The sequence below is a fragment of the Bombina bombina genome, chromosome 11 (assembly GCF_027579735.1).
Source record: "Bombina bombina isolate aBomBom1 chromosome 11, aBomBom1.pri, whole genome shotgun sequence".
In the NCBI taxonomy this organism is placed as follows: domain Eukaryota; kingdom Metazoa; phylum Chordata; class Amphibia; order Anura; family Bombinatoridae; genus Bombina; species Bombina bombina.
The window spans coordinates 68,361-80,612 of NC_069509.1; the positions used below are offsets into that span (position 1 = coordinate 68,361).

A 12,252-nucleotide genomic window follows, 5' to 3' on the forward strand; every position below is an offset into this window, starting at 1 on the left:
TATGTGTGTGTGTGAGTGAGTGTAATAGAGTATGTGTGTGAGTGTAATAGAGTATGTGTGTGTGTGAGTGTAATAGAGTATGTGTGTGAGTGAGTGTTATAGAGTATGTGTGTGAGTGAGTGTAATAGAGTATGTGTGTGAGTGAGTGTAATAGAGTATGTGTGTGTGTGAGTGAGTGTAATAGAGTATGTGTGTGAGTGTAATAGAGTATGTGTGTGAGTGTTATAGAGTATGTGTGTGTGTGAGTGTAATAGAGTATGTGTGTGAGTGAGTGTTATAGAGTATGTGTGTGAGTGAGTGTTATAGAGTATGTGTGTGAGTGAGTGTTATAGAGTATGTGTGTAAGTGTTATAGAGTATGTGTGTGAGTAAGTGTTATAGAGTATGTGTGTGTGAGTGTAATAGAGTATGTGTGTGTGAGTGTAATAGAGTATGCGTGTGTGTGTGTGAGTGTAATAGAGTATGTGTGAGTGAGTGTTATAGAGTATGTGTGTGAGTGAGTGTAATAGAGTATGTGTGTGAGTGAGTGTAATAGAGTATGTGTGTGTGTGAGTGTAATAGAGTATGTGTGTGAGTGTAATAGAGTATGTGTGTGAGTGTTATAGAGTATGTGTGTGTGTGAGTAATAGAGTATGTGTGTGAGTGTAATAGAGTATGTGTGTGTGTGAGTGTAATAGAGTATGTGTGTGAGTGAGTGAGTGTAATAGAGTATGTGTGTGAGTGTAATAGAGTATGTGTGTGTGTGAGTGTAATAGAGTATGTGTGTGAGTGAGTGTAATAGAGTATGTGTGTGAGTGAGTGTTATAGAGTATGTGTGTGAGTGAGTGTAATAGAGTATGTGTGTGAGTGAGTGTAATAGAGTATGTGTGTGTGTGAGTGAGTGTAATAGAGTATGTGTGTGAGTGTAATAGAGTATGTGTGTGTGTGAGTGTAATAGAGTATGTGTGTGTGTGAGTGTAATAGAGTATGTGTGTGAGTGAGTGTTATAGAGTATGTGTGTGAGTGAGTGTAATAGAGTATGTGTGTGAGTGAGTGTAATAGAGTATGTGTGTGTGTGAGTGAGTGTAATAGAGTATGTGTGTGAGTGTAATAGAGTATGTGTGTGTGTGAGTGTAATAGAGTATGTGTGTGTGTGAGTGTAATAGAGTATGTGTGTGAGTGAGTGTTATAGAGTATGTGTGTGAGTGAGTGTAATAGAGTATGTGTGTGAGTGAGTGTAATAGAGTATGTGTGTGTGTGTGAGTGTAATAGAGTATGTGTGTGGGTGTTATAGAGTATGTGTGTGAGTGTAATAGAGTATGTGTGTGTGTGAGTGTAATATAGTGTGTGTGAGTGTAATAGAGTGTGTGTGAGTGTAATGGAGTATGTGTGTGTGTGACGCAAAGCTCTGTGAGTGTGACACAAGCGCTGTATTATGTTACTTATATGATGCACAAAGCACTGTGGGTGTGACACAAGCGCTGTATTATGTTACTTATTTGATGCACAAAGCACTGTGGGTGTGACACAAGCGCTGTATGATGTTACTTATATGATTCACAAAGCACTGTGGGTGTGACACAAGCGCTGTATTATGTTACTTATATGATGCACAAAGCACTGTGGGTGTGATACAGTTGCCGTGTAATAATACGTTGCACACAAAGCACTGTGGGTGCGATACAGTTGCCGTGTAATAGTACTTACGTTGCACACAAAGCACTGTGGGTGTGATACAGTTGCCGTGTAATAGTACTTACGTTGCACACAAAGCACTGTGGGTGTGATACAGTTGCCGTGTAATAGTACTTACGTTGCACACAAAGCACTGTGGGTGTGATACAGTTGCCGTGTTATAATACTTAAGTTGCACACAAAGCACTGTGGGTGTGATACAGTTGCCGTGTTATAATACTTACGTTGCACACAAAGCACTGTGGGTGTGATACAGTTGCCGTGTAATAGTACTTACGTTGCACACAAAGCACTGTGGGTGTGATACAGTTGCCGTGTAATAGTACTTAAGTTGCACACAAAGCACTGTGGGTGTGATACAGTTGCCATGTAATAGTACTTACGTTGCACACAAAGCACTGTGGGTGTGATACAGTTGCCGTGTAATAGTACTTACATTGCGCACAAAGCACTGTGGGTGTGATACAGTTGCCGTGTAATAGTACTTAAGTTGCACACAAAGCACTGTGGGTGTGATACAGTTGCCGTGTAATAGTACTTACGTTGCACACAAAGCACTGTGGGTGTGATACAGTTGCCGTGTTATAATACTTACGTTGCACACAAAGCACTGTGGGTGTGATACAGTTGCCGTGTAATAATACTTACGTTGCACACAAAGCACTGTGGGTGTGATACAGTTGCCGTGTAATAGTACTTACGTTGCACACAAAGCACTGTGGGTGCGATACAGTTGCCGTGTAATAGTACTTACGTTGCACACAAAGCACTGTGGGTGTGATACAGTTGCCGTGTAATAGTACTTACGTTGCACACAAAGCACTGTGGGTGTGATACAGTTGCCGTGTAATAATACTTACGTTGCACACAAAGCACTGTGGGTGTGATACAGTTGCCGTGTAATAGTACTTACGTTGCACACAAAGCACTGTGGGTGTGATACAGTTTCCGTGTAATAGTACTTACGTTGCACACAAAGCACTGTGGGTGTGAAACAGTTGCCGTTTAATAATACTTACGTTGCACACAAAGCACTGTGGGTGCGATACAGTTGCCGTGTAATAATACTTACGTTGCACACAAAGCACTGTGGGTGTGATACAGTTGCCGTGTAATAATACTTACGTTGCACACAAAGCACTGTGGGTGTGATACAGTTGCCGTGTAATAGTACTTACGTTGCACACAAAGCACTGTGGGTGTGATACAGTTGCCGTGTAATAGTACTTACGTTGCACACAAAGCACTGTGGGTGTGATACAGTTGCCGTGTAATAGTACTTACGTTGCACACAAAGCACTGTGGGTGTGATACAGTTGCCGTGTAATAGTACTTACGTTGCACACAAAGCACTGTGGGTGTGATACAGTTGCCGTGTAATAGTACTTACGTTGCACACAAAGCACTGTGGGTGTGATACAGTTGCCGTGTAATAGTACTTACGTTGCACACAAAGCACTGTGGGTGTGATACAGTTGCCGTGTAATAGTACTTACGTTGCACACAAAGCACTGTGGGTGTGATACAGTTGCCGTGTAATAGTACTTACGTTGCACACAAAGCACTGTGGGTGTGATACAGTTGCCGTGTAATAATACTTACGTTGCACACAAAGCACTGTGGGTGTGATACAGTTGCCGTGTAATAATAGAGTATGTGTGTGAGTAAGTGTTATAGAGTATGTGTGTGAGTGTAATAGAGTATGTGTGTGAGTGAGTGTTATAGAGTATGTGTCTGAGTGTAATAGAGTATGTGTGTGAGTGAGTGTTATAGAGTATGTATGTGAGTGTAATAGAGTATGTGTGTGTGTGAGTGTAATAGAGTATGTGAGTGAGTGAGTGTTATAGAGTATGTGTGTGAGTGAGTGTTATAGAGTATGTATGTGTGTGAGTGTAATAGAGTATGTGTGTGAGTGTAATAGAGTATGTGTGTGTGTGAGTGTTATAGAGTATGTGTGTGAGTGAGTGTTATAGAGTATGTATGTGTGTGAGTGTAATAGAGTATGTGTGTGAGTGAGTGTAAGAGTATGTGTGTGAGTGAGTGTAAGAGTATGTGTGTGAGTGTAATAGAGTATGTGTGTGTGTGAGTGTAATAGAGTATGTGTGTGAGTGTAATAGAGTATGTGTGTGAGTGAGTGTAAGAGTGTGTGTGTGAGTGTAATAGAGTATGTGTGTGAGTGTTATAGAGTATGTGTGTGAGTGAGTGTTATAAAGTATGTATGTGTGTGAGTGTAATAGAGTATGTGTGTGAGTGAGTGTTATAGAGTATGTATGTGTGTGAGTGTTATAGAGTATGTGTGTGAGTGAGTGTAATAGAGTATGTGTGTGAGTGAGTGTAAGAGTATGTGTGTGTGTGAGTGTAATAGAGTATGTGTGTGAGTGAGTGTTATAGAGTATGTGTGTGAGTGAGTGTTATAGAGTATGTATGTGTGTGAGTGTAATAGAGTATGTGTGTGAGTGAGTGTAAGAGTGTGTGTGTGAGTGTAATAGAGTATGTGTGTGAGTGAGTGTTATAGAGTATGTATGTGTGTGAGTGTAATAGAGTATGTGTGTGAGTGAGTGTAATAGTGTATGTGTGTGTGAGTGACTGTTATAGAGTATGTGTGTGAGTGAGTGTTATAGAGTATGTGTGTGAGTGAGTGTAATAGAGTATGTGTGTGTGTGAGTGAGTGTAATAGAGTATGTGTGTGAGTGTAATAGAGTATGTGTGTGAGTGAGTGTTATAGAGTATGTGTCTGAGTGTAATAGAGTATGTGAGTGAGTGTTATAGAGTATGTATGTGAGTGTAATAGAGTATGTGTGTGAGTGTAATAGAGTATGTGTGTGTGTGAGTGTAATAGAGTATGTGAGTGAGTGTTATAGAGTATGTGTGTGAGTGAGTGTTATAGAGTATGTATGTGTGTGAGTGTAATAGAGTATGTGTGTGAGTGTAATAGAGTATGTGTGTGTGTGAGTGTTATAAAGTATGTGTGTGAGTGAGTGTTATAGAGTATGTATGTGTGTGAGTGTAATAGAGTATGTGTGTGAGTGTAATAGAGTATGTGTGTGAGTGTAATAGAGTATGTGTGTGAGTGAGTGTAAGAGTATGTGTGTGAGTGAGTGTAAGAGTATGTGTGTGAGTGTAATAGAGTATGTGTGTGTGTGAGTGTAATAGAGTATGTGTGTGTGTGAGTGTAATAGAGTATGTATGTGTGTGAGTGTAATAGAGTATGTGTGTGAGTGTAATAGAGTATGTGTGTGAGTGAGTGTTATAAAGTATGTATGTGTGTGAGTGTAATAGAGTATGTGTGTGAGTGAGTGTTATAGAGTATGTATGTGTGTGAGTGTTATAGAGTATGTGTGTGAGTGAGTGTAATAGAGTATGTGTGTGTGTGAGTGTAATAGAGTATGTGTGTGTGTGTGTGTGAGTGTAATAGAGTATGTGTGAGTGTTATAGAGTATGTGTGTGAGTGAGTGTAATAGAGTATGTGTGTGAGTGAGTGTAATAGAGTATGTGTGTGTGTGTGAGTGTAATAGAGTATGTGTGTGAGTGTAATAGAGTATGTGTGTGAGTGTTATAGAGTATGTGTGTGAGTGAGTGTTATAGAGTATGTGTGTGAGTGTAATAGAGTATGTGTGTGTGTGAGTAATAGAGTATGTGTGTGAGTGTAATAGAGTATGTGTGTGAGTGAGTGTAATAGAGTATGTGTGTGAGTGAGTGTTATAGAGTATGTGTGTGAGTGAGTGTAATAGAGTATGTGTGTGTGTGAGTGAGTGTAATAGAGTATGTGTGTGAGTGTTATAGAGTATGTGTGTGAGTGTAATAGAGTATGTGTGTGTGTGAGTGTAATAGAGTATGTGTGTGAGTGAGTGTTATAGAGTATGTGTGTGAGTGAGTGTAATAGAGTATGTGTGTGAGTGAGTGTAATAGAGTATGTGTGTGTGTGAGTGAGTGTAATAGAGTATGTGTGTGAGTGTAATAGAGTATGTGTGTGTGTGAGTGTAATAGAGTATGTGTGTGTGTGAGTGTAATAGAGTATGTGTGTGAGTGAGTGTTATAGAGTATGTGTGTGAGTGAGTGTAATAGAGTATGTGTGTGAGTGAGTGTAATAGAGTATGTGTGTGAGTGTTATAGAGTATGTGTGTGAGTGTAATAGAGTATGTGTGTGTGTGAGTGTAATGAAGTATGTGTGTGTGTGACGCAAAGCTCTGTGAGTGTGACACAAGCGCTGTATTATGTTACTTATATGATGCACAAAGCACTGTGGGTGTGACACAAGCGCTGTATTATGTTTCTTATTTGATGCACAAAGCACTGTGGGTGTGACACAAGCGCTGTATGATGTTACTTATATGATTCACAAAGCACTGTGGGTGTGACACAAGCGCTGTATTATGTTACTTATATGATGCACAAAGCACTGTGGGTGTGATACAGTTGCCGTGTAATAATACGTTGCACACAAAGCACTGTGGGTGCGATACAGTTGCCGTGTAATAGTACTTACGTTGCACACAAAGCACTGTGGGTGTGATACAGTTGCCGTGTTATAATACTTACGTTGCACACAAAGCACTGTGGGTGTGATACAGTTGCCGTGTAATAGTACTTACGTTGCACACAAAGCACTGTGGGTGTGACACAAGCGCTGTATTATGTTACTTATATGATGCACAAAGCACTGTGGGTGTGATACAGTTGCCGTGTAATAGTACTTAAGTTGCACACAAAGCACTGTGGGTGCGATACAGTTGCCGTGTAATAGTACTTACGTTGCACACAAAGCACTGTGGGTGTGATACAGTTGCCGTGTTATAATACTTACGTTGCACACAAAGCACTGTGGGTGTGATACAGTTGCCGTGTAATAGTACTTAAGTTGCACACAAAGCACTGTGGGTGTGATACAGTTGCCGTGTTATAATACTTACGTTGCACACAAAGCACTGTGGGTGTGATACAGTTGCCGTGTTATAATACTTACGTTGCACACAAAGCACTGTGGGTGCGATACAGTTGCCGTGTAATAGTACTTACGTTGCACACAAAGCACTGTGGGTGTGATACAGTTGCCGTGTAATAATACTTACGTTGCGCACAAAGCACTGTGGGTGTGATACAGTTGCCGTGTAATAGTACTTACGTTGCACACAAAGCACTGTGGGTGTGATACAGTTGCCGTGTAATAGTACTTAAGTTGCACACAAAGCACTGTGGGTGTGATACAGTTGCCGTGTTATAATACTTACGTTGCACACAAAGCACTGTGGGTGTGATACAGTTGCCGTGTTATAATACTTACGTTGCACACAAAGCACTGTGGGTGCGATACAGTTGCCGTGTAATAGTACTTACGTTGCACACAAAGCACTGTGGGTGTGATACAGTTGCCGTGTAATAATACTTACGTTGCGCACAAAGCACTGTGGGTGTGATACAGTTGCCGTGTAATAGTACTTACGTTGCACACAAAGCACTGTGGGTGTGATACAGTTTCCGTGTAATAGTACTTACGTTGCACACAAAGCACTGTGGGTGCGATACAGTTGCCGTGTAATAGTACTTACGTTGCACACAAAGCACTGTGGGTGTGATACAGTTGCCGTGTAATAGTACTTACGTTGCACACAAAGCACTGTGGGTGTGATACAGTTGCCGTGTAATATTACTTAACGTTGCACACAAAGCACTGTGGGTGTGATACAGTTGCCGTGTTAATAATACTTACGTTGCACACAAAGCACTGTGGGTGTGATACAGTTGCCGTGTAATAAGTTACTTACGTTGCACACAAAGCACTGTGGGTGTAGATACAGTTGCCGTGTAATGTACTTACGTTGCACACAAAGCACTGTGGGTGTGATACAGTTGCCGTGTAATATACTTACCGTTGCACACAAAGCACTGTGGGTGCGATACAGTTGCCGTGTAATAGTACTTACGTTGCACACAAAGCACTGTGGGTGTGATACCAGTTGCCGTGTGTATATGTACTTCGTTGCGACACAAAGCACTGTGGGTGTGATACAGTTGGCCGTGTAATAGTACTTAACGTTGCTCTACAAAGCACTGTGGGTGTTGATACAGTTGCCGTGTAATAATACTTAAGTTGGCACACATAGCACTGTGGGTGTGATACAGTTGCCGGTATTAATACTTACGTTGCACACCAAAGCACTGTGGGTTGCGATACAGTTGCCGTGTAATAGTACTTACGTTGCACACAAGCACTGTGGGTGTGATACAGTTGCCGTGTAATAGTACTTACGTTGCACACAAAGCACTGTGGGTGTGATACAGTTGCCGTGTAATAGTACTTACGTTGCACACAAAGCACTGTGGGTGTGATACAGTTGCCGTTTAAAATTACTTACGTTGCACACAAAGCACTGTGGGTGCGATACAGTTGCCGTGTAATAGTACTTACGTTGCACACAAAGCACTGGGTGGGGGTGTGATACAGTTGCCGTGTAATAGTACTTACGTTGCACACAAAGCACTGTGGGTGTGATACAGTTGCCGTGTAATAGTACTTACGTTGCACACAAAGCACTGTGGGTGTGATACAGTTGCCGTGTAATAGTACTTACGTTGCACACAAAGCACTGTGGGTGTGATACAGTTGCCGTGTAATAGTACTTACGTTGCACACAAAGCACTGTGGGTGTGATACAGTTGCCGTGTAATAGTACTTACGTTGCACACAAAGCACTGTGGGTGTGATACAGTTGCCGTGTAATAGTACTTACGTTGCACACAAAGCACTGTGGGTGTGATACAGTTGCCGTGTAATAGTACTTACGTTGCACACAAAGCACTGTGGGTGTGATACAGTTGCCGTGTAATAGTACTTACGTTGCACACAAAGCACTGTGGGTGTGATACAGTTGCCGTGTAATAGTACTTACGTTGCACACAAAGCACTGTGGGTGTGATACAGTTGCCGTGTAATAGTACTTACGTTGCACACAAAGCACTGTGGGTGTGATACAGTTGCCGTGTAATAGTACTTACGTTGCACACAAAGCACTGTGGGTGTGATACAGTTGCCGTGTAATAGTACTTACGTTGCACACAAAGCACTGTGGGTGTGATACAGTTGCCGTGTAATAATACTTACGTTGCACACAAAGCACTGTGGGTGCCACAAACTGCCCAGTGCTGAGATATAACGTTCCTTTACAGGCTCAGAGCACCCAGTGCAGATAGCTCCAAATAGCCGGAAGAAATCATCTGCGCAGTATTGATCACCATTTTGTTCATGGAACCCTGACAAATAAACAGAAAATCGTATTAATAACTCAGATACTATCTATGTAGATATATTATTATTATTTATAGATTATTATGTCATATATTGTAATCATCATCCAGCTGACTTATACTGAGTCATATATTGTAATCATCACCAGCTGACTTATACTGAGTCATATATTGTAATCATCACCAGCTGCCTTATACTGGGCCATATATTGTAATCATCACCAGCTGACTTATACTGAGTCATATATTGTAATCATCACCCAGCTGACTTATACTGAGCCATATATTGTAATCATCACCAGCTGACTTATACTGAGTCATATATTGTAATCATCACCAGCTGACTTATACTGAGTCATATATTGTAATCATCACCCAGCTGACTTATACTGAGTCATATATTGTAATCATCACCAGCTGACTTATACTGAGTCATATATTGTAATCATCACCCAGCTGCCTTATACTGAGTCATATATTGTAATCATCACCAGCTGCGTTATACTGAGTCATATATTGTAATCATCACCCAGCTGCCTTATACTGAGTCATATATTGTAATCATCACCAGCTGCGTTATACTGAGTCATATATTGTAATCATCACCCAGCTGCCTTATACTGAGTCATATATTGTAATCATCACCAGCTGACTTATACTGAGTCATATATTGTAATCATCACCAGCTGCGTTATACTGAGTCATATATTGTAATCATCACCAGCTGACTTATACTGAGTCATATATTATAATCATCACCAGCTGCCTTATACTGAGTCATATATTGTAATCATCACCAGCTGACTTATACTGAGTCATATATTGTAATCATCATCCAGCTGACTTATACTGAGTCATATATTGTAATCATCACCAGATGCCTTATACTGAGTCATATATTATAATCATCACCAGCTGCCTTATACTGAGTCATATATTGTAATCATCACCAGCTGCCTTATACTGAGTCATATAGTGTAATCATCACCAGCTGACTTATACTGAGTCATATAGTGTAATCATCACCAGCTGCCTTATACTGAGTCATATATTGTAATCATCACCAGCTGACTTATACTGAGCCATATATTGTAATCATCACCAGCTGCCTTATACTGAGTCATATATTGTAATCATCACCAGCTGCCTTATACTGAGTCATATATTGTAATCATCACCAGCTGACTTATACTGAGCCATATATTATAATCATTACCAGCTGCCTTATACTGAGTCATATATTGTAATCATCACCAGCTGACTTATACTGAGTCATATATTGTAATCATCACCCAGCTGACTTATACTGAGTCATATATTGTAATCATCACCAGCTGACTTATACTGAGTCATATATTGTAATCATCACCCAGCTGACTTATACTGAGTCATATATTGTAATCATCACCAGCTGACTTATACTGAGTCATATATTGTAATCATCACCAGCTGACTTATACTGAGTCATATATTGTAATCATCACCAGCTGACTTATACTGAGTCATATATTGTAATCATCACCAGCTGACTTATACTGAGTCATATATTGTAATCATCACCAGCTGACTTATACCGAGTCATATATTGTAATCATCACCAGCTGCCTTATACTGAGTCATATATTGTAATCATCACCAGCTGACTTATACTGAGTCATATATTGTAATCATCACCAGCTGACTTATACTGAGTCATATATTGTAATCATCACCCAGCTGCCTTATACTGAGTCATATATTGTAATCATCACCAGCTACCTTATACTGAGTCATATATTGTAATCATCACCAGCTACCTTATACTGAGTCATATATTGTAATCATCACCAGCTGCCTTATACTGAGTCATATATTGTAATCATCACCAGCTGACTTATACTGAGTCATATATTGTAATCAACACCAGCTGACTTATACTGAGCCATATATTGTAATCATCACCAGCTGACTTATACTGAGTCATATATTGTAATCATCACCAGCTGACTTATACTGAGCCATATATTGTAATCATCACCCAGCTGACTTATACTGAGTCATATATTGTAATCATCACCAGCTACCTTATACTGGGCCATATATTGTAATCATCACCAGCTGCCTTATACTGAGCCATATATTGTAATCATCACCAGCTGACTTATACTGAGTCATATATTGTTATCATCACCAGCTGACTTATACTGAGTCATATATTGTAATCATCACCAGCTGCCTTATACTGAGCCATATATTGTAATCATCACCAGCTGCCTTATACTGAGTCATATATTGTAATCATCATCCAGCTGACTTATACTGAGTCATATATTGTAATCATCACCAGCTGCCTTATACTGAGTCATATATTGTAATCATCACCAGCTGCCTTATACTGAGTCATATATTGTAATCATCACCAGCTGACTTATACTGAGTCATATATTGTAATCATCACCAGCTGCCTTATACTGAGTCATATATTGTAATCATCACCAGCTGCCTTATACTGAGCATATATTGTAATCATCACCAGCTGACTTATACTGAGTCATATATTGTAATCATCACCAACTGCCTTATACTGAGTCATATATTGTAATCATCACCGAGCTGCCTTATACTGAGTCATATATTAGTAATCATCACCAGCTGCCTTATACTGAGTCATATATTGTAATCATCACCAGCCTACCTTATACTGAGTTATATATTGTAATCATCTCCAGCTGCCTTATACTGAGTCATATATTGTAATCATCACCAGCTGCCTTATACTGAGTCATATATTGTAATCATCACCAGCTGACTTATACTGAGTATATATTGTAATCATCACCAGCTGCCCTTATACTGAGTCATATATTGTAATCATCACCAGCTGCCTTATACTGTGTCATATATTGTAATCATCACCAGCTGACTTATACTGAGCATATATTGTAATCATCACCAGCTGACTTATACTGAGTCATATATTGTAATCATCACCAGCTGACTTATATGAGTCATATATTGTAATCATCACCAGCTGCCTTATACTGAGTCATATATTGTAATCATCACCAGCTGACTTATACTGAGTCATATATTGTAATCATCACCAGCTGCTTATACTGAGTCATATATTGTAAATCATCACCAGCTGCCTTATACTGAGTCATATATTGTAATCATCACCAGCTGACTTATACTGAGTCATATATTGTAATCATCACCAGCTGCCTTATACTGAGTCATATATTGTAATCATCCACCAGCTGCCTTATACTGAGTCATATATTGTAATCATCACCAGCTGCCTTATACTGAGTCCATATATTGTAATCATCACCCAGCTGCCTTATACTGAGTCATA

The 12,252-nt window shown here is 40.0% G+C and overlaps 1 protein-coding gene across 2 annotated transcripts in view; it reads right to left on the reverse strand.

The window, feature by feature from the left end:
• TGFB1I1 (transforming growth factor beta 1 induced transcript 1) overlaps positions 1-12,252 on the reverse strand; it is a 475,461-nt gene that overhangs the window by 59,948 nt on the left and 403,261 nt on the right. For both annotated transcript variants that reach the window (XM_053694775.1, XM_053694773.1), the window contains exon 10: positions 8,773-8,921. In XM_053694775.1, the coding sequence (XP_053550750.1) occupies positions 8,773-8,921 (149 nt within the window). The remainder of the gene's footprint in view (positions 1-8,772; positions 8,922-12,252) is intronic.